Raw genomic sequence first — 22,745 nt, forward strand, 5'->3', positions numbered from 1 at the left:
GTGTTATATATATAGAGGACATAGTGTTATATATATAGAGGACATAGTGTTATATATATAGAGGACATAGTGTTATATATATATATATATATATGACATAATGTTATATATAGAGGACATAGTGTTTTATATATATATATATATATATATATATATATATAGAGGACATAGTGTTATATATATATATATATATATATGACATAGTGTTATATATATTTATATATATATATTTTAGTCCCCATAGGAGACTATTACATGTAATCATTAGATAGCATATACTGAACAATGTTGCTCCATAGCATAGCATTGATCAGTGGTATCTGTGCTCCATTGCTCCAGCCTGCCATGCCAAGTTTTCACCAACTTTTTCCTTTTGTCCTCACCAGTTCTGGTTGTTTGTTTTTTATTTTGAACCCTATTATAAGCATCTGATAAAATTTTCAGATATCCTGAGGCGCAAATATTGTATTGAAGCTTCCAACATCAAGGAGACAAATAATGCACCTTGTTCCCACAGGGACTAAATGAAACCGATAAAAATGTTCGATAGCAATATTATGCTTTTTCTGTCTTATCTTCTATATACGTTTGTATTTGTGTGTGTATAATTATATATACATATATATTTTATATGTGTATATGTCTAGTTGTACTGTAATACAGACAATTATATTAGTTTTAGGTATTTTTGCTGTATAAAGAGTTAAATAAACATGATGAAAGGGTTAAGTTGTAACCATTTAAAGGGGTATTCCGCTGCCCTGTGTCAGAAGCTCCGCTCCCCAGCGTCCAGAACTTTATTGTTCCGGAAGCTGTGTGCGGGCTTCCGTGTTCAGGGCTTCCCCTCGTGACATCACGCCCACCCCCTTCGTGACGTCACGCCCGCCCCCTCAACGAAAGTCTATGGGAAGGGGGTATGATGGCCATCGCGTACCCTTCCCATAGTCTTTCGCTGAGGGGGGCGGGCGTGACGTCATGAGGGGCGGCCATGAACACGGAAGCCCGCACACAGCGTTCGGAACAATAAACTTTTGGGCACTGGGGAGCGGAGCTTCCGACACAGGGCAGCGGAGTACCCCTTTAAATACCTTCGTAACACCTGATATGCCTGGTGAAATGATCACTAAATGAGTACTCCACCCCTAGACATCTTATCTACTATCCAGTGGATAGGGGATAAGATGTCTGATTGCAGGGGGTCCCGCAGCTGGGATCCCCGTGATCTCTGTGCAGCACCCAGCGTTCGTTTAAAATTCTGGGTGCAGGCAGCTGGGGTTGTGATGTCACTGCCATACCCCTCATGATGTCATACCACTCCCACTCAATGCAAGTCTATGTAAGGGAGCATGGTTACAACCACACCCCCTTTTATAGCTTGCATTGAGGGGGCGTAACTGTGACGTTACGACCCCTGATCCAAGCATTTGGAACAAAATGTTCCAAACGCTGGGGCAGCGGAGTACCCCTTTAAGGTGGGAAACACATTGCATGATGGTCTAATAGAGAAGTATATCCTACTGTGTGGGTTCGGTCAGCGCTATTGTCTTATGAAGTACAGTTCTTTGTTTTCCTATTATCTGGGGCAGAAAGGCTGCAGAAGGGCCCTTGTTACATCCAAACACAATCTCACCATTGTTGTGTACGGTGCACAACTACTTGTGGTAAGAGATACTGGGGGAAATTTAGCAAAACCTGTCCAGAGGAAAAGTTGCTGAGTTGCCCATAACAACCAATCAGATCGCTTCTTTCATTTCTGAAAAGGCCTCTAAAAAATGAAAGCAGCGATCTGATTGGTTGTTATGGGCAACTCCGCTACTTTATCTCTAGACAGGTTTTGATAAATCTGCCTCATTATATTTATTCTGTCTTGGATATTATACTCTATGGAGCGATATTCATTCATCTTCTATGGTACGCCATGACAGCCGGGGCCAACAATTGTCTATAAATGTTCCCCAACACCTATAGGACTTTATATAATGTGTAAAGTTCTTCCATCAGAATAATGTCCTAGAAGCCAGAAGATAGAAGTGATTTTGTGTCTCTAATCTGGTCACGTCCTGGAATTCTTCATCACTGGAATAAGTCCCTTCTCTCTGAGGTGTTTGGGTCTCCAGTAGCAGCTCCCCATGGATTATGCCTGTTGGGTCTTCTCCATGAGGAGCAGTGAATATCACAACCATATATCACACTCTTTTCCTACCATGTAAACTATAGTGATGACATCGCTGGATCGGTGACTACGTTCTAAAAGAAAACTTTTATTAACAATTGGGAACAAGTTTGGAGATGCAGTATATGATATATGTATAAATGTCAGATATCCTATGTACATGGTTAATATATAGATGTCTTATCTGCATCATTTATTGCTCTGAATTGTCTTCTTTCCTGTGTGAATTCTTGTATGTCTGATAAGTAGTGATTTCACAGTAAAACATTTCCCACATTCTGAACATGAAAATGGCTTCTTTCCTGTGTGAATTATTTGATGTCTAACAAGATCTGATTTCTGAGTAAAACATTTTCCACATTGTGAACATGAAAATGGCTTCTCTCCTGTGTGAATTTTTTTATGTTGACCAAGATGTGATTTGTCTTTAAAACATTTCCCACATTTTGAACATAAAAATGGCTTCTCTCCTGTGTGAATTTTTTGATGCTTGACAAGAACAGATTTCAGAGTAAAACATTTTCCACATTCTGAACATGAAAATGGCTTCTCTCCTGTATGAGTTCTTTTATGTTTAACAAGATCATATTTCTGAATAAAACATCTCCCACATTCTGAACATGAAAATGGCTTCTCTCCTGTGTGAATTTTTTTATGTTTAACAAGAGATAGTTTTACAGTAAAACATTTCCCACATTGTGAACATAAAAATGGCTTCTCTCCTATGTGACTTTTTTGATGTTGAATAAGATTTGATTTATTAGAGAAACATTTTTCACATTCTGAACAAGAAAATGGCTTCTCTCCTGTGTGACTTTTTTGATGTATAACAAGAAGTGATTTAGAAGCAAAACATTTCCCACATTCTGAACATGAAAATGGCTTCTCTCCTGTGTGAATTTTTTGATGTTGAATAAGATTTGATTTATTACAAAAACATTTTTCACATTCTGAACAAGAAAATGGCTTCTCTCCTGTGTGAGTTCTTATATGTTTAACAAGATCATATTTCTGAATAAAACATCTCCAACATTCTGAACATGAAAATGGCTTTGCACCGATGTGACTTTTTTGATGTAAAACAAGAAGTGATTTAGAAGCAAAACATTTCCCACATTCTGAACATGAAAATGGCTTCTCTCCTGTGTGAATTTTTTTATGTCGAATTAGATTTGATTTATTAGGAAAACATTTTCCACATTCTGAACATGAAAATGGCTTCTCTCCTGTGTGAGTTCTTTTATGTTTAACAAGATCACATTTCTGAATAAAACATCTCCCACATTCTGAACATGAAAATGGTTTATCTCCTGAGTGAATTCTTTGATGTTGAATAAGAGATGGTTTCACAGTAAAACATTTTCCACATTGTGAACATGAAAATGGCTTCTCTCCTGTGTGAATGTTTTGATGTTGACCAAGATGTGATCTGTCAATAAAACATTTCCCACTTTTTGGACGTAAAAATGGTTTCTCTCCTGTGTGAATTTTTTTATGTCGAATTAGATTTGATTTATTAGGAAAACATTTTCCACATTCTGAACATGAAAATGGCTTCTCTCCTGTGTGAGTTATTTTATGTTTAACAAGATCACATTTTTGAATAAAACATTTCCCACAGTCTGAACATGAAAATGGCTTTTTTCCTGAGTGAATTTTCTGATGTTGAACAAGAGATGGTTTCACAGTAAAACATTTTCCACATTGTGAACATGAATATGGCTTCTCTCCTGTGTGAATTTTTTGATGTTGAGCAAGAAGTGATTTGTCAGTAAAACATTTCCCACTTTTTGAACATAAAAATGGCTTCTCTTCTGTGTGAATTTTTTGATGTTGAATAAGATTTGATTGATAAGAAAAACATTTTCCACATTCAGCACATGAAAATAGCATCCTCATATTTTGCTGTGATAAATCAGATGATAGGACTATTTTTAAAGGATCAGATGAGAGATCTTGGCTGTGAAGGGCTGAGGGTGTATCTGGGATAATGGAATGTTCTTCACATGTATCTTGTGTGATATCATCATCTGCTTTATAATCTGAAGATATAAGATTCTCCTCTGATCTCCTGGTACAGTCATCTGCCAAGAAGAAAACAGATTAAATTTTTTTAGTAATAGCCTTAACCCCTGAATGACCAGCATTTTACATTTTTTATCCTATTTACTTTATAAGACTCTTAACTTTAATTTTTTCATCTATAGGGCCATATGAGGGTTTGTTTTTTGCGGGGCCAATTGTTCTTTATAACGATACCATTCAGATCATCATAAAATATACCGCAAAACAAATAAAATGGGGGTGGTATCATTTTATGCCATTTACTGGGCAGTGGAATTGACATGTTGTCTTTATTTATCAAGCTGGTGCGATCACAAGAATACACAATTTGTATTGTTTCTGCCAAGTTTTAGCACTTTTAAAAATAACAAACATAAAATAAGAATTGCTTTAAATAGCCACATTCTAACCTCTGGTATTGAGCTGTGTTAGAATTCATTTTTTGCATCATGATCTGTAGTATTTATCCCTATTTGTTCACATTTTATTCCATTTTTTTTTTTTTGGGCTATGATGTGACCAAAAATACCACTGTTTTGGTTTGAATCTGTTTTACATTTATACCATTTTCTATGTAGCATCATTAAAGTTATAATTAATAGCTCGGATAATTACACATGATGTTACCAAATATGTTTATTTTTGTTTACATTTTTTTTTTTTTACTCTGGGGGAACTTGATGTATAGTTTTAAAAACAACTTTTGAAAATGTTTATTCTACACAGTTTTTAGGTTCCCTAGGACACTTGTATAAGCAATCATAAGATTAGTCATACAAATGAATGCAGTACATATATATATATATTGCGTTGATCAATTAGATCTGCGATCTGTTGGTACAGTCTGCCATAGGATGCCTCTATCAGGAGCAGAGTCATGTCAGCCACGGACCCTAGCAGATCACTGCACCGGGCAGTTGTTGGGGTAGGAATGCTCAGCCACACTGTTAAGAGAACTGCCGTAGATCCTAAAGAGCAAGAGCGGAATACAACTCAGTATCTCCTCCCAGTGATGTGCGCCCTCCCACTCCCTCCCCTCACTGACCCGACTGCTGCACACAACAGAAGAAAAGCAGAGCCGGTGTAGGTCACAGGGGGAGGAGCTTAGAAGGAAACACTGCCCGATTAAATCATTTACAGTGCTGAGCTGGGATGTTTCTGTAACAAGTAGGACAAATGGGGACTCTTCAGGGATGGTGGGACATATGCAGCAGTCCTTCTATCCAATTGGTATATTTCATGTCCATATCCCAACTATAATCTACATCCATATATTTCCTGGTCATCCTACGGCAGCACACTGATGGGTTAAAGGATTCTCCTTGACCCAGAATAGAAGTACTGATCTAGCAGTAAATACGCAGAAGATAAAGGAGTACTCCAGTGAAAAAATTGTTTTTTAAACTGGTGCCAGAAAGTTATGCAGATTTGTAAATTACTTTTATTTAAAAATCTTAACCCTTCCAGTACTTATCAGCTGCTTTATGCTCCACAGGAAGGTCTTTTCTTTTTAGATTTCTTTTCTGTCTGTCTGTCTCAGAAACTGTCAAGAGCAGGATAGGTATGCTATGGGGATTTGCTCCTGCTTTTGACAGTTCTTGAGACAGACAGAGTTGTCAGCAGAGAGCACTGTGGTCAGACAGAAAAGAAATTTAAAAATAAAAGAACTTCCTGTCAAGCATAAAGCAGCTGATACGTCCTGAAAGAGTAAAGATTTTTAAATAGAAGTAATTTAAAAATCTACTTAATTTTCTGGCACCAGTTGATTTAAAAAAGTTTTTCACAGGAGTACTCCTTTAATTATTCAAATTAATCCCACCTGCCCATCAGGCATAAATCACCCAAGAACCAGAACACACGTGTATTGTCTTTTCTTCTTGGAAAAAGAAGGAAGTTACACAGAGGCAAGTATACCTCTGAGGTCCCTGGGATTAGTTGTTATATGGTTGAATACTGGAGGTTACCCTGGTCCCTCTACCCTTATCCTTTGTAAAACAGCTGTATACTGGGGGCTTCCTTAGTCGTTCAGCCAGCGGGGAGCTCATCAGGTGTGCTGTGGCGGTATATAATGGTGTAAGGTATATAATGGCTTCTCTACAGAGCTGCAGGTAACGCACCTCTCCTTGTTCTGTTGTGCACAAAGTGATGGCTGGGATTATGCGCATATCTGTGCACTTTGGCCTATCAGGTGAGGGGTCGGGCTTTTTCGGCAGGACGGTGGCATGTTGGCATAGCTTCTATGCTCTCTGGCCCGCTGGGAATAACGTTGAGCTGGTAGAAAGGCTCAGGTCATTGCGCTCTTCGCTCCACTTATAAGCTCTCACCTACAGTATTTGAGGAATGGGAGAACCCACCAAAAGGTGGATTCGGCAGCAGCTCAGCTAACAAGAAAGCCGGTCATCCAGGCCGATGAATCTACCATGCTGTCAGATCCCATGGAAAGAAAAACTGATACATTGTGTAAAAAGACCTACTCGGCGGCAGCAGCCTCCTTGCCGGTGGCTATTTGGCTGTCTGAGTTATCACAGTATATATTTTTTTTTTTTCTTAACCCCTTAAGGACCCGGGGTTTTTCCGTTTTTGCATTTTCGTTTTTTCCTCCTTACCTTTAAAAAATCATAACTCTTTCAATTTTGCACCTACAAATCCATATGATGGCTTATTTTTTGCGCCACCAATTCTACTTTGTAATGACGTCAGTCATTTTACCCAAAAATCTACGGTGAAACGGAAAAAAAAATCAATGTGAGACAAAATTGAAAAAAACAAACGCTATTTTGTAACTTTTGGGGGCTTCCGTTTCTGCACAGTACATTTTTCGGTAAAAATGACACCTACTTTTTATTCTGTAGGTCCATACGGTTAAAATGATACCCTACTTATGTAGGTTTGATTTTGTCGTACTTCTGGAAAAAATCATAACTACATGCAGGAAAATGTATAAGTTTAAAATTGTCATCTTCTGACCCCTATCATTTTTTTATTTTTCCGCGTATGGGGCGGTATGAGGGCTAATTTTTTGCGCAGTGATCTGAAATTTTTAGCGGTATCATTTTTGCATTGATAGGATTTATTGATTGCTTTTTATTCATTTTTTCTAGATATAAAAAAAGTGACCAAAAATGCACTATTTTGGACTTTGGAATTTTTTTGCGAGCACACCATTGACCACGCGGTTTAATTAATGATATATTTTTATAATTCGGACATTTCCGCACGTGGCGATACCACATATGTTTATTTTTATTTACACTGTTTTTTTTAATGGGAAAAGGGGGGTGATTCAAACTTTTAATAGGGGAGGGGTTAAATGATCTTTATTCACTTTTTTTTCCACTTTTTTTGCAGTGTTATAGGTCCCATAGGGACCTATAACTCTGCACACACTGATCTTTCACATTGATCACTGGTTTCTCATAAGAAACCAGTGATCGATGATTCTGCCGCTTGACTGCTCATGCCCGGATCTCAGGCACTGAGCAGTCATTCGTCGATCGGACAGCGAGGAGGCAGGTAGGGACCCTCCATCAGTCCTGTAAGCTGTTCGGGATGCCGCGATTTCACTGCGGCTATCCCGAACAGCTCCCTGAGCTAACAGGCATGGTTTCACTTTCCTTTTAGATGCGGCGTTCAACTTTGAACGCGGCGTCTAAAGGGTTAATAGCGCGCAGCAGCGTGATCAATGCCGGGCGCTATTAGCCACGGGTCCCGGTCGTTATTAGAGGCAGGGCCCGACCCGCTATGACGCGGGGCAACGCCGTGGCCCCGCATCATAGATCGTGAGCGAACTCAGGGCGTACAGGTACGCCCTGGGTCCTTAACAGGTTAAACAACTTAAGGTAACAAGGGCCTGATGGGCCGAAATAGAAAGGCTCAAAATATACAGGTAGCAATAAAGAAATAAAACATTGGAACAAATGTGCGAAAGCACCTTTTTAATTTTTTTTTATTAAAAAGCTCCCATCAGTAATCTGTAATAGATGGCACTCTGTCCATTCTCACGGTATTATTCTGCACTATTAGCATTTTACAATGTAGTAATACTTAGCACTGGTAGCAATTTTTTATACACAAGAAATTTCCGGGCAACAGTAATTGCAGCTTCTAAAAAATTCCAGAATATGTAAACCTTTCATTAAGATTCTTACATAATCCTAATGGAAAGTGGTATTGTGCCAGGACATTTCACAACACGCATAGATGTAATAAATAAGAGAGGTTGTGAAACTCCCGGCATGGCATCAGCACATAGCAATATACTCCTGTAACATTCCCAACCACTTTCACTGAATGACGCCCTATGTAATCCATGGCAGAATAATACACAATTAATCAAGGCAGAATACGAATGTCACTTTTGATCCAGGTGAGTGACCTCATCCCAGCTGACAGATCATCAGGTAAGTTCTATATATAACAGCACTGACATCTCTTCAGGAGTTTATATCCTGATGTTACAGTACGAGTATGTTCATGAGTCTGGAGGCAGAGTAGCTGCACCACAACCACACCAAAAAAAAAACCCCAAAAAACCTGTTCATCTGCACCATTTTTTTGTAATGACCTAGATATATTTCCTTGGAACTGCTTCTAAGGAGAACCACAAATGTAGTTTTAATATGCCTCATTTTATTTCCACTCTATTGAAGTTAAAATGAAAAATATACATCTCAAATAAATGTAAACTCAATCTATATAGTATAGTAAAAAGACTCTGATATTTCCACTTCCATAATTAAAAGCATGGCGCATGTGTTGACCCACCACCACATGCAGCATGGAGAGTTGCAGGAGATCCCAGAGGTCAGAACCAATGTATTTGCACATCGTGTTCTGTATATGAAATACATAGCAGAAAGGAGGCAGCTGCATGTTATTCCAAAGCAACATGGTCAATTGGACAATCCAAGGTAACGGCCCAGATTTTGCAAAATGTGTAAGAGAAAAACTGGAGAGATTTAGCTAAACGTGTGAGAACAAAAATTACTCATAGCAACCAATCACAGCTCAGCTTTCCTATCTTAAAGGGGTACTCTGCCCCCAGACATCCCATCCCCCATCCAAAGGATAAGGAACAAGACGTCCCACCGCGGGGGTCCCACCGCTGGGGACCCCCGCAATCTCCCCGATCCACCCGGCATTCCTTTAAAGCGTTGGGTGCAGTGCTGGAGGCTTGAGTTGTCACGGCCGCGCCCCGCCCGCGATGCCCCCACCACGCCCCCCCAACGCAAGTCCACGGGAGGGGGCGCGACGGGCGTCACGCCCCCTCCCACAGACCTGCACCGAGGGAGCGCGGCCACGACACCAAAAGCAGGGCGCGGCCGCGACTCCACGAGCCTCTGCTTCGCATGGCCAGTCATCCGTCACTGAGCAAAGTTCGCTCTGTGCACTGGATGTCTAGGGTGCCGCAACGGAGAACGCGGGGGTCCCCAGCAGCAGCGCGACCCCCCCGACCAGACACCCCATCCCCCGGACAGGAGACAAGATGTCCAGGGTCGGAGCAACCCTCCAACAAGTTCTGGAAAAGTTAAAGCTGAGCTGTGATTGGTTGCCGTGAGCAACCTTTTTTCCTCACACATTTTGATAAATCTGGGCCACAGTCTACAACATAAAAAAGTCTAGAAAAGCATGGTATAACATTGTTTTAAAACTGCACGTCTTCTCATACCTTCTACATTTTTATAGCTGCCCCTTAGAGTTGAACATTAATTTTGAATAACCGCCGGCCGACCGTTAATTGCTCGTGGTCTCCCCAAACATGGCCAAACGTTCAAGTGTTCTCTATGGGGAGGGGTAAGCCACAGAATTTGGCACGGCTTTTGCCTCAGAGAGGGTCGGGCACTAAAATCCAACACGCTCAAACCCTCCTTTCCACCAACATTAAGGATGCGTTCACACGCAAGTAACTAGCAGCGGGTTTCCCGCTCTGGGAAACCCGCTGTGAGTTACGCTACCAGTGATTTGAATGGCTCCGTGGACAGTCCGCAAATCTGACACTAATGCAGAGTGTCTGTGGACAGATTTAAATCAATGGTAGCGTACTCAGTAATAGCATGTGAACCCACCCTAAAGCAATATAAAAACCGTGCTAATTTCTTACAAAAACAGCACCACACTTGTGCTCAGGTTGTGTGTGGTATTAAAACTCGACTCCATTCACTTCAATCGAACTGAGTTGCAAGAATTCGTCTCTTTTTTTCTAATCCTGGATATCCCTTTAAAGGCTATGTGCACACACAGTATTTTGGTTAATATAAAAAAAAAAAAAAAAATTTAAAAGAAAGAAAAAGGGTGTAAATCTTTCCATTACTTTTTTTTCGTGTGGTTTTGGTAGAAATACTAAAATGAGCTCACATAGTACACATAGCCTCATAGTGCATTCTTCATGTGTACAAGGCAAACAAAGCAAAAATGCAGCCTATGGGAGTAACAAACAGACTAAATGTGTGGGAAAATGCCTTAAAAAAAAGTTATAGTTTTCTATGTAAAAAAAAAAATGCTTTTGATATATTTTGCTTATTTTGGATGGGTTTCCATTTGCATAGATGCTCTGTCAGGTGCCTCAGTTGCAGGTTATGTCCAAAATACTAGAGCCTGGGTTCTCAACCCGTGGTACGCGTACCCCAAGGGGTACGCCACGGGTTGAGTGGGGGTAAGCGAAAGCGTTGTCAAATACCGGCCATGCATTGGCCAGTATTTGACAGCGCACATTTTTTTTGTGAGTGAGCTGCCTGGTTGCCGAGGAGACATGTGACCTCCCCTTACGTTGCGCGGAGTTGCCGCACAACGCAGGAGGACGTCATACGTCAGTGCGGTCCCGCCGAACGGGTCGCACTGCATCAAGTGGCAGCGAACAGGGTCCCGCCGGAGGCCAGGTAATACGAAAAAAGAAAGTTAACAACTGTGTGGGCCAGAGGGGGGAAGTGTATTGGACGTTGGACGGGGGGCAAGTGTATTGGACGGGGGGAAGTGTATTGGACGAAGGGGGGGGGGGAGTGTTTTGGACGAGGTGGGGGGGGGAAGTGTATTGGGGGGGGGGGAAGTGTATTGGAGGAGGGGGGGAGTGTATTGGAGGAGGGGGGGAAGTGTATTGGAGGAGTGTATTGGAGGGGGGGGGGAGTGTATTGGAGGGGGGGAAGTGTATTGGAGGGGGGGGAAGTGTATTGGAGGGGGGGGGAAGTGTATTGGAGGGGGGGGAAGTGTATTGGAGGGAGGGGGAAGTGTATTGGACGGGGGGGTGGGAAGTGCATTGGAGGGGGGGGAGTGCATTGGAGGGGGGGGGAAGTGTATTGGACGGGAGGGGAAGTGTATAGGATGAGGGGGGGGAGTGTATTGGACGAGGGGGGGGGAAGTGTTTTGGACGAGGTGGGGGGGGGAGTGTATTGGACGAGGTGGGGGGGAAGTGTATTGGACGAGGTGGGGGGGAAGTGTATTGGACAAGGGGGGGGGGAAGTGTATTGGACGAGGTGGGGGGGGGGGAAGTGTATTGGACGAGGTGGGGGGGAGTGTATTGGACGAGGTGGGGGGGGGAAGTGTATTGGACTGGGGATATTGAAGATGGTATTCCACGCAAAGAATTGTTGGAGAATCTCAACTTTAAATTCTACCTCGGAGTTCCTATGTGATGCCCAACTGGACATCATAAGGTTCTCCTCCAGAGCACTTGTCCTATCCAATGCCACCAGAAGATCATTATGGATTTAACACTGGGGAGGAGATGTGCCATCTAAAAATAACTTTATTTCCCTTCCGTTTCATCCCTCCTCTATGTTTGATCTCCAGTTAAAGGGAATCCTTAAATCCCTTCATGAAAGTGTGGGTTTTCCTTATCAGAGGAAAACACAGGTCAAGTCTCCTACTGAGAAGGGAGAATTTTCATTAGTCTGACACAAGGCGTCAGTACGAGAAAAAACAAGAACCCAGTGCCACAAAGAAGAAGCTGTTACGCCGAGCGCTCCGGGTCCCTGCTCCTCCCCGAACCGCTCGCGGCGTTCTTCTGTGTGCAGCGCCCCGGTCAGACCCGCTGACCGGGAGCGCTGCACTTTTATCACCGGTGGGGATGGGATCCGTGTAGCGGGACGCGCCCGCCCGTGGGTCGCATCCCAATCACCTCACCTGCCCCGTCCTCCTGCTGCTATGTCTCTGCTATCGAGGGCGCGCGCGCGCCGGCTCTCTGAAATTTAAAGGGCCAGTGCACCATTAATTGGTGCCTGGCCCAATCAGTACCTACACCTGCAAAACATATAAAAACCCACTTCCCCTTCCTGTCCTTGCCGGATCTTGTTGCCCTAGTGCCCTGAGAAAGCATTTTGTGTATCCCAAGCCTGTGTATCCAGACCCTTGCAGTTGCCCCTGACTACGAACCATTACTGCCTGCCCAGACCTTCTGCTATGTCCGACCTTGCTCATGCCTTGTCCCTGTGTACCGCGCCTGTCTCAGCTGTCAGTGGGGTTGAGTCGCTATCGGGTGGAACAACCTGGGGGTTACCTGCCGCTGCAAGTCCATCCCGCTTTGCGGCGGGCTCTGGTGAAAAACAGTAACCCCTTAGATTCCGTTCCCCTGGTACGGCCCACGCCATCACCTCACTGACACAGAGCATCCACCTCCAGTGTCCTCTCTTCATACCAGTCCGGATCCTGACAGAAGCCCTTCATGCCAAAGAATAAAGACCAATGACGCCAGGCCTCAGGATCCCCCGGTGGGAGCCAGGCTTCAAGCTTTTGAAAAGGTCTGGTCTGCGACACCCTCAGATGCCTGGGTAACAGACACTGTGAAAAACAGATAGTCACTAGAACTAGTAGAACACCTATGGACAGGTTTATAGTCAACAGGGCTTCCAAGGGTTTCTGAGTTGGTCCAGCAGTTTATTCTCAAAAGAGCTTTGGAGAAAGTTCAACACTCAGAAAAGGGCAAAGGGTTTTATTCACCAATTTTTTCTGTCCCAAAGTCTGGAGGAGATTGGAGGCTAGTAATAGATCTCTCATTACTGAACAAGTTCTTTGTGAAGAAGAAGTTCAAAATGGAATCAATCAAGTCGGTAGTTCTGGATATTCAACAAGAAGATAACATGGCGTTGATTGATCTTCAAGACGCATATCTGCACATACCTGTACGTCCAACTTACAGCAAATATCTGCGCATCACATTGCAGTCATCATCAGGTGCAGCATCTCCAGTTTACATGCATACCCTTCGGTATCACATCAGCTTCAAGGGTCTTCACCAAAGTGGTGGTCATCTTGGTGGCGGATCTCAGGCTCCCCGGTATACATGTAACCCCTTACCTGGACGACTGGTTGTTCAAGGCTCCATCAGGACATCTCCTCCTCCATCATTTACAAACGGCAATAAAAGGTTCTTCAAGAGCACGGTTTCTTGATAATTACAAGAAGTCTCACCTATCTCCTGCAAGAAGAAATCTCTACCTGGGTTTCATCATAGACTCTTGCCAAATGTTTCTGTCCTTGTCCGGAGAGAGAATTCAGATTATTCAGCATTGCCTCCATCACATTTTGGGCCTCAAATAGTGTACAGTCCGGTTGGCAATGAAAATACTGGGATTGTAAACCTCAACAATGGAAGCAGTTCTGTGGGCGAAAGCTCATATCAGAACACTGCAGACCCACATACTGTCACAGTGGGACAAGTCGCAGGAGGACCTGGATTGAACCATCTTTATTCAAGTATAAATCAAGATTTATCTGAGGTGGATAGAGCCATCTCGTTTTCTTCGAGGCAAGTCTCTCATGTTTCCTTAGGCAGTAGTCCTCACTACAGATGCCTCAGGCTCTAGCTGGGATGCCCATATGGGGGATTCTTGAGTACAGAAGACATGGACAGAGGAAGTCAGAAAAATGTCTTCAAACTTCAGGGAGCTGAAGGCAATCAGTGAGGCATTAATTCATTTCAACCTCCCATCCTTTTACTATGTGAACAAGCAAGGAGGGACAAGAAGCAAGACTCTCCAGAAACTCTGCCAGCATGATGGATTGGTCAGAACACAATCTCCTCTCAATCACCGCAGTCCATATCAAAGGCTCAGTGAATACTACTGCAGATTGGCTCAGCAGGAAGAAGATAATGCTGGGAGAATCGGAACTTAACCTGCGAGTATTCAAAATCATAACAGACAAGTGGGGGTCTCCCGTCTCTGGATGTAATGATGACTCAGGAAAACTAGAAAACTAGATGATCTTTATTTATGCCTTTCCTCTTCTTTGTTTGATTCCGATGCTTCTCAGGAAGGTGATAGACGAACAAGTTCAGGCGATAGTCATCTTGCCGTTATATAGCTCTGCCTTAAAGGGGTACTCCGGTGGAATTTTTTTTTTTTTTTTATCAACTGGTGCGAGAAAGTTAAACAGATTTGTAAATAGCTCCTATTAAAAAATCTTTACCCTTCCAGTACATTTTAGCAGCTGTATGCTACAGAGGTAGCTACTTTTTTGTCTTGCCCACAGTGCTCTCTGCTGACACCTGATGCCTGTATCAGGAACTGTCCAGAGCAGGAGAAAATCCCCTTTGCAAACCTATGCTTCTCTGGACAGTTCCTGACAAGGACAGAGGTGTCAGCAGAGAGAATTTCCTGTGGAACACAGTAGCCAGGAGCAGTTGGTGTCGGGTGTGTCCATTTTTGAGCTCCTCCATCTGTCACACAGAGCAGTGCAGGTGTTCCATCAGCCTTTCCCAGGAGTGTGGCAGGCTCCTGGAGAGGGCCTTTCCTGCATGGAGCCCCGGGCTTCTACCTCTCGTTCCAGGCTGGCGAGAGGGGGGAAGACAGTGTCTACAGCCGGTTCCAAGGTCGGGGTGAGGCGTTCCAGCAGGGCCCTGCAGAAATGTGGAGCCCGCTCCCCCTTCCGGATGCAAGAATACTGGCAAGAGCAGCGGACCTTCTGCTACTCCAGAACCCCCGCAATGGGGGGTGCGGGGTCCAACAGAGTCGCTGGCGACTTATGGGTCGTGGATCCAGGCCAAGATGGCGGAGTATGAGGAGTTGGGCAGAAGACTTCAGAGCCTGAAGGAAGACCTGAAGTTCTCATGCTACCAGGCTGACCATGATTCTCTGGAGGGAAGAGGCAGAAGTTTTCTGCCCAGGTGCGGGCTCTGAAGATAGAGGTGGCTTAGTTGGAGGAGGCCAGAAGGAGAAACTGTCTAATGAAGATAGGTTTAAAGTAATGCAAGCAGGTGCAGACAGCCATGAAGATAGCAGTGAGGAGGAAGATGGAGGGGAGGAAGGTGACGGAGAGTCGGGGGAAGGTGAAGCTATGGAAAGTGAGGGGGATGTCACCCCTGGTGCATGTGACCCCCAGCCCCACAAAGATAGCTACTTTGAGCCATATCAGGTGGTGCTACCTTCCAGTAATGGTGAGACGGAGGATAGCGGTGAGGAGGACCTGGCTAGTGGGGGTTTATTGAGAGCCATCGTGCAGCAAGAGTCACCTACCCGCTTGGAGAATTTTTCCTTCGGTGAGGATCTTGGCAAAGATGAATTAGTAAAGAAAAGGAAAAAAAAAAGAAGCAGAAAGTCCTAAAAACAGTGTCTTTTGTGTTTCGTCCTTTCCAGCAGTCTGGGCCAGCTGTGAAGTTGGTTCAGGCTGCTGGGTCCCCCAAACTGCCAGACCCTGATCTTGTGGTGGAGTGGGGCCAGAAAGGGGGGTATAGCATGGCGTCAAAAAAGGCTGCGGATGCAATAGATGTGAAGCCCACCCATCCTGCCGGTAGGGAGGGGCAGGATGGGCTCATGGTGGGCAGCTCTGACACTACAGGACCGCCCCAGGGTGGCAGGGGGCGTGTCCAAGTGCCAGAGGCGAGTTACTCCGCCGTGTGCTTGGGGGCGGTTCCCCGAGTGCTGTGGGCATTACCGGCACTGCGGGGCACTCCCCTGTAAGGGGGGGGGAGTGTCTGGGCACCGGTGGCGGAGAGCGGTGTGTCCATGTGTTCGGGGGGGCAGTCCCCCGAGTACTGTGTGTTCTGCAGGCACTGCGGGGCACTACTCTGTGAGGGGGGGGGGGGGGGGGAGTGTCCGGGGGTGCTGGGATCATCCGCAGATCCCATGCGGTCGGGAAAAGCAAGTGCTGGCACTGTGGGTGAAGCTGGGGTGCACTAGGAGGAGCAGCCCCAGACTCAGGAGGTGACAATAGCCATGGAGGAGGAGCCATCAGTGCCAGCCCTAGCAGCCAAGCCAGCACAGAGACTTAATAAAACTAGCAGTACTACAGGTCCCCGCCAGCCCAGAATCTGTCAGGATGTGAGAATGCTGAGTTTAGTAGTGTTGTGGATGAGAGGAATGTATGTGGGAGTGTAAGTGGAGTGAATAATGGTGGGAGAAGTAGTGGTAAGAATGGTAAGTCTGGTATGGATGGGAATAAAAATGGAAGTAGTGGTGTGAATGGCTGTACTGATGGTTCTGGGTCTGGTCCAGCTCCTCCCCCGGTAGTGACTGCTCCTAGGAGCTATGCTAATGTCGCTGCCGGGGGTTCAGGGGGGGTCCCCGTCTCCGTCCGGCTCTGGTGGCCACTTGCAACAGTGCCTCCTGGAGGCTCTGCGTAGGGGCGACAGGTCGATCCAGGTAGAGGGAATGGGTGAGGTCGACCTGTCTTTCTGGACATGGTTTGGGGGCTTTCCAAGAGCAGAATGGGGAGGTGGTCTGGTCCCTCCCAACACCCTCGCAGGACAATAACCGTAGGAATGTGGTCCGTCTGATTTGGAGGGGCGAGGATGCGTGTCCACCTTGTGCAAACGTGGTTGAGGTCCTCCTTCAAATGGAATTCAGGGCGAGTGACATCTTTGCCCTGATTCACCCCTACGGTTCGTCCGAGTTTGATGTCAGTTTCGTTCAGCCAGAGGTTCTCGAACTCTTCTGTTCAAACTATGAAGTGGCAAAGAACGAGCCCGGCTGGCAGGATTTCGCCGTAAAGGCGATTTCCCGTCAGAACTCGGTCAAGATAGTGACCGTTTTGACCCGTAACGAGTCACTTTCTTGTTATGACATCATGACCTGGCTCGGATGGTATGGGGATGTGACGGACATGCCCAAGAGAAACTTGGATGAGCACGGGATCTGGTCCGAGGCCTGGACATTTTCTGTCAAACTCAAGCGTTCAGGGAGTACGGTTGCCCACATTCCGTCAGCCGCATTTCTTGGACGTGATAGGATCCAGGTCTTCTACCAGGGGCAACCCAAGGTCTCTCACAGCTGTGGCAGCCCCACCCACTTTAGCGCAGCCTGTACTGTGCAGGTCTGCGCTTTGTGTGGTGGGGTGGGTCATCTGGCTGCATCATGTAGGCAGATCCGGTGCCACCTGTGTGGTGTCCTCAGACACCCTTTCAGCCGTTGTCCTAGCGCCTTCACCCGTGCAGCATCCGCCCCAGCTGAGGAGAGCTGTGAAGTTGCCTCGGCTGGGGAGGGTACGGGCAGGGATGGGGGCGCAACAGTGAGGAGGAAAAAGGGCCCCACCAAACTAAGGCGGGAGGAAAATCATAGGAGGAGTAGGGAGCTGGAGAGTGCCCAGGTGACGGGGTAGCTCCGGCCCCAGCTCCTGAAGCTGGTCCTGTAACTACTGAGGCCCTGGAGAACATGCTGGATGAGGAGATCAGGAGGCTTCACTGAGAGGAAGGCAATAAGGGCGATCCTTCCGATTCCTCCCACTATGAAAGTGTGGATGAGGAGAGCGGGGAGAGGCCCAAAAAGAAAGACAAGGGCAAAAGGAAGGGGAGAAAGAAGAGGTCAGAGCCCTCTGTTCCTTGTACTGCGGGCCCGGTCCAAAACTGAAGCCTGACTGCCCCCCCCCCCATCTGACTGACCTGTCAAACCGGTACCTCGTCCTCAATACCATCTCCTCCCCCTCCTTGGATGGGGAAGGTGAGGGTGAGGTGCCTAGGGAGAAGGAGCCTCTGTGGGAACTGGGCCCTGTCCTGTCAGGGCACCTTCCTCAGAGGGCAGGGCTAGACCGGAGACGGGGATAAAATGGATCTGAGTAAAAAAAAAGATCAAAGAGTGGTCCTGCCCTCTCATCTTCTTCAGGGGCTGAGGGGGGAAAAAAGAATGGAAAACAAAAGTAAAGGGTGTGGCTGTCTAATTTAATCACCCTGTATGGCGGCACTCACCCCATTGACGCTGGCATCTATTAACTGTGCCAGCATAAAATCTGATACGACTAGATTTGCAGCCCTTGATTTTCTCGGCCGTGTTGAAGCCGACATTTTCTTTTTACAGCTTGTCAGATCTAGCCTCCCTGGTAAAAGCTAGGAGAGAGCAGAGGCGCGGTCCCTCCCTCTGGTCTCTTGCGGCTGAGCCGTATAGTGGGGTGGCGGTCCTGTTTACCGCTCCTGTTGAATGCCGACGGGTAATTGAATTAAAAATCGGGAGGTGCCTGATCTTAGATGTCTTCCTGAAGGGACAAGAGCTCCGGCTCATTAACATCTACGACCCTCAAACTAAGCGGGGCCGTAAAGATCTCTTTATGAGGATTAAGCCCAGGTGATCTTTGGAGGGGACTTCAATAATAATGTCACGAGGTCCCAGGATAGGAGAGGCTCCAATGGTCGGCTGACTTGCGATAGTGTGGCACTGATTAGCATAGCTAGAGAAGCTCGCCTAGAAGACGCCCACATCCGGAGCCCCTCGGGCCACGCGGGTTTCACCTATCATCAAGGTAGCCGCAGGTCTAGGATGGACAGGTTTTATTTGAAGGAGGAAGCCGTCTCTTTCGCAGTGTCCGTGGTTGAGGTAAAGTTCTCCGTTCACTGTATGATTTTGGATGAGCACGGGATCTGGTCCGAGGCCTGGACATTTTCTGTCAAACTCAAGCGTTCAGGGAGTACGGTTGCCCACATTCCGTCAGCCGCATTTCTTGGACATGATAGGATCCAGGTCTTCTACCAGGGGCAACCCAAGGTCTCTCACAGCTGTGGCAGCCCCACCCACTTTAGCGCAGCCTGTACTGTGCAGGTCTGCGCTTTGTGTGGTGGGGTGGGTCATCTGGCTGCATCATGTAGGCAGATCCGGTGCCACCTGTGTGGTGTCCTCAGACACCCTTTCAGCCGTTGTCCTAGCGCCTTCACCCGTGCAGCATCCGCCCCAGCTGAGGAGAGCTGTGAAGTTGCCTCGGCTGGGGAGGGTACGGGCAGGGATGGGGGCGCAACAGTGAGGAGGAAAAAGGGCCCCACCAAACTAAGGCGGGAGGAAAATCATAGGAGGAGTAGGGAGCTGGAGAGTGCCCAGGTGACGGGGTAGCTCCGGCCCCAGCTCCTGAAGCTGGTCCTGTAACTACTGAGGCCCTGGAGAACATGCTGGATGAGGAGATCAGGAGGCTTCACTGAGAGGAAGGCAATAAGGGCGACCCTTCCGATTCCTCCCACTATGAAAGTGTGGATGAGGAGAGCGGGGAGAGGCCCAAAAAGAAAGACAAGGGCAAAAGGAAGGGGAGAAAGAAGAGGTCAGAGCCCTCTGTTCCTTGTACTGCGGGCCCGGTCCAAAACTGAAGCCTGACTGCCCCCCCCCCCCCCATCTGACTGACCTGTCAAACCGGTACCTCGTCCTCAATACCATCTCCTCCCCCTCCTTGGATGGGGAAGGTGAGGGTGAGGTGCCTAGGGAGAAGGAGCCTCTGTGGGAACTGGGCCCTGTCCTGTCAGGGCACCTTCCTCAGAGGGCAGGGCTAGACCGGAGACGGGGATAAAATGGATCTGAGTAAAAAAAAAGATCAAAGAGTGGTCCTGCCCTCTCATCTTCTTCAGGGGCTGAGGGGGGAAAAAAGAATGGAAAACAAAAGTAAAGGGTGTGGCTGTCTAATTTAATCACCCTGTATGGCGGCACTCACCCCATTGACGCTGGCATCTATTAACTGTGCCAGCATAAAATCTGATACGACTAGATTTGCAGCCCTTGATTTTCTCGGCCGTGTTGAAGCCGACATTTTCTTTTTACAGCTTGTCAGATCTAGCCTCCCTGGTAAAAGCTAGGAGAGAGCAGAGGCGCGGTCCCTCCCTCTGGTCTCTTGCGGCTGAGCCGTATAGTGGGGTGGCGGTCCTGTTTACCGCTCCTGTTGAATGCCGACGGGTAATTGAATTAAAAATCGGGAGGTGCCTGATCTTAGATGTTTTCCTGAAGGGACAAGAGCTCCGGCTCATTAACATCTACGACCCTCAAACTAAGCGGGGCCGTAAAGATCTCTTTATGAGGATTAAGCCCAGGTGATCTTTGGAGGGGACTTCAATAATAATGTCACGAGGTCCCAGGATAGGAGAGGCTCCAATGGTCCGCTGACTTGCGATAGTGTGGCACTGATTAGCATAGCTAGAGAAGCTCGCCTAGAAGACGCCCACATCCGGAGCCCCTCGGGCCACGCGGGTTTCACCTATCATCAAGGTAGCCGCAGGTCTAGGATGGACAGGTTTTATTTGAAGGAGGAAGCCGTCTCTTTCGCAGTGTCCGTGGTTGAGGTAAAGTTCTCCGTTCACTGTATGATTTTGTATTCCCTGAAATGTTTCAGAGACCCCCCCCCCCCCCCCCCGGATGGGAAAAGGTTATTGGAAGCTGAATTCATCCCTCCTGGAGGAAGCGGAGATAAGACAGTCCTTTGAGGATTTTCTTAAGAGTCAGGTACCTTTACTGGATCTTTGTAGTAATAAGTTGGAGTGGTGGGAGATATTCAAGAAGCGGGTTGCGGGGTTCTTCCGCCAGCTCTCGAGCCTCAGGTCCCTGAACAGGTACTGCTTGTATCAGGGTCTGAGGAGGAAACTCGAAACTCTCGTCTCGACTGAAGGAAGCCGAGAGGATATCTCCAGAGTGAAGTCCTTGCTGATGAGGTGTCAGTACGATAGGCACGCATCTTTGGTTTTTGAGAGGGATTTAGGGAAGTACTGCTCGCCCAACCCTTACAGAAACTGTAAGAGTCAGTGTGTAGTAAAGTCATTTCAGGACTGATTGATAGTACAGGATCTCTGAATCGGTCCAGATCAGGGATCTTGGAGGTCGTCAGATCTTTCTACTCGCACCTTTTGGGGAGGAAGGATCTAGATCGAGACAAAATGTCAGTTTTCCTGGCTGAATCCATTCCTGAGCCAGGGGTTGACCCCTCTCGATGTTTTGGCAGAAGAAATCAGGGAAGAGGAAGTGAGACTGGTGATCGAGGGGCTTGCCCCTAAAAAGTCGCCAGGTCCGGATGGCTTAACATCCGAGTGATACAGGACCTTTAAGGAGCATTTAGCTTCCCTCTTGACTGAGGTATTCAATGAGTGTCTCTCCTCGGGTACTCTTATGAAGTCAATGAGGAGGTCAGCCCTGATTCTCCTGTCAAAGGGTAAAGATCCTAGCCGTATTGAGAATTGGAGACCCATAGCTCTTCTCAATACGGATAGGAAGCTTCTGGCCAAGATACTGTTTAATTGGTTGGTGAAGTTTGCACCCCGGCTCCTTTTGGGGTCCCAGCACTGCTCTGTTCCAGGCCGAAGCACCTTAACTGCTGTCCTTAGTGTCAGGGATGCAGTGGAGCGGAGTAGTGCGGGTTTCTGGAAGGGGTACTTGCTGTCCCTGGATCAGGCCAAAGCTTTTGATCGGGTGAACCACGAGTACCTCTGGTCTGTCCTCCTGAGATATGGCTTACCGAGTACTTTTGTTAATTGGCTTAAGATCTTGTATGCAGGGGCAGAGTTTCCCGCTGGTGAACAGTTGGTCTGGCCGCTCTTTTGTGGTGGGGTCCGGAGTCCGTCAGGGTTGTCCATTGAGCCCGCTTTTATACGTGTTCGCAATCGATCCCTTCGTCCGGATGGTGGATTGTGGGCCGTTGGCGGGAGTCGAGATGAGTCTGGCGGAGCTGGATGTCGTCCAGAGAGTGGTGGCATACACTGATGATGTCACCATTTTCGTGTCCTCGAGAGAGGAGGTCGATGTGGTGGTGTCGGAAGTGGACTGCTACTCGGAGGCAGCTAGGTCTAAGATCAACCGGGATAAGTGTGAAAGTCTCTGGCTGGGAGGGTAAGATCCCACGTTTGATCTCCCGGACACGCTTCCAGGGCGCCAAGAGTCAGCAAAAGTTTTGGGCATCACATTCGACCAGGATGATTATCCCACCAAAAACTTGCATGGCAAGCTACAGGATGCCACTCAGAAGGTGGACCAGTGGAAGGGGTGGTCTATGACCTTCAGGGAAAGGGTACACCTGATCAAATCATACCTGCTCCCCTTGTTTATTTATCTGGGCAGTGTATGTATCTTGCCAGAGGCTTACTATACTAGGATCTACAGCCTGTTTTTCCAACTGTTATGGGGGAACAGGATGAACCTAGTCAAGAGGGAGGTTACATATCGCACGAGGAGACTAGGGGGTTTATCTTAACGAACACCTTCTTGAAAGCCAACATCTCAAATCTCTGGTCGGAGAGGGCTCCTCCGTGGGAACTCTCCTGCAGGGAATGGTTTTGGCCTTTCTTCCAGGAATGGGAGACAGGAGGGTGAGTGAAGGACCTCCGTATGCCCCATGGGAATCTTCCGGCTTATGCTATCCT

General features: G+C 46.7%; 4 protein-coding genes across 7 annotated transcripts in view; 3 read left to right on the forward strand and 1 right to left on the reverse strand.

The window, feature by feature from the left end:
* Positions 1-22,745, forward strand: part of LOC130296610 (zinc finger protein 345-like) — a 632,251-nt gene that overhangs the window by 497,064 nt on the left and 112,442 nt on the right. The gene's annotated exons all lie outside the window — the stretch shown is intronic.
* The window catches only part of LOC130296708 (zinc finger protein 260-like), a 473,195-nt gene that overhangs the window by 183,475 nt on the left and 266,975 nt on the right, over positions 1-22,745 (forward strand). The window lies entirely within an intron of this gene.
* Positions 1-22,745, forward strand: part of LOC130296437 (oocyte zinc finger protein XlCOF7.1-like) — a 327,909-nt gene that overhangs the window by 104,934 nt on the left and 200,230 nt on the right. The window lies entirely within an intron of this gene.
* Positions 2,060-22,745, reverse strand: part of LOC130296651 (gastrula zinc finger protein XlCGF26.1-like) — a 41,074-nt gene continuing 20,388 nt past the window's right edge. For 2 of the 4 annotated variants that reach the window (XM_056548430.1, XM_056548440.1), the window contains one exon: positions 2,060-4,257. In XM_056548430.1, coding sequence (XP_056404405.1) covers positions 2,363-4,257 — 1,895 coding nt within the window. In that variant the 3' untranslated portion in view covers positions 2,060-2,362. The remainder of the gene's footprint in view (positions 4,258-22,745) is intronic. The other 2 variants (XM_056548412.1, XM_056548421.1) reach the window with 1 other exon arrangement.

This window comes from Hyla sarda, chromosome 1, assembly GCF_029499605.1.
Source record: "Hyla sarda isolate aHylSar1 chromosome 1, aHylSar1.hap1, whole genome shotgun sequence".
Taxonomy (NCBI): domain Eukaryota; kingdom Metazoa; phylum Chordata; class Amphibia; order Anura; family Hylidae; genus Hyla; species Hyla sarda.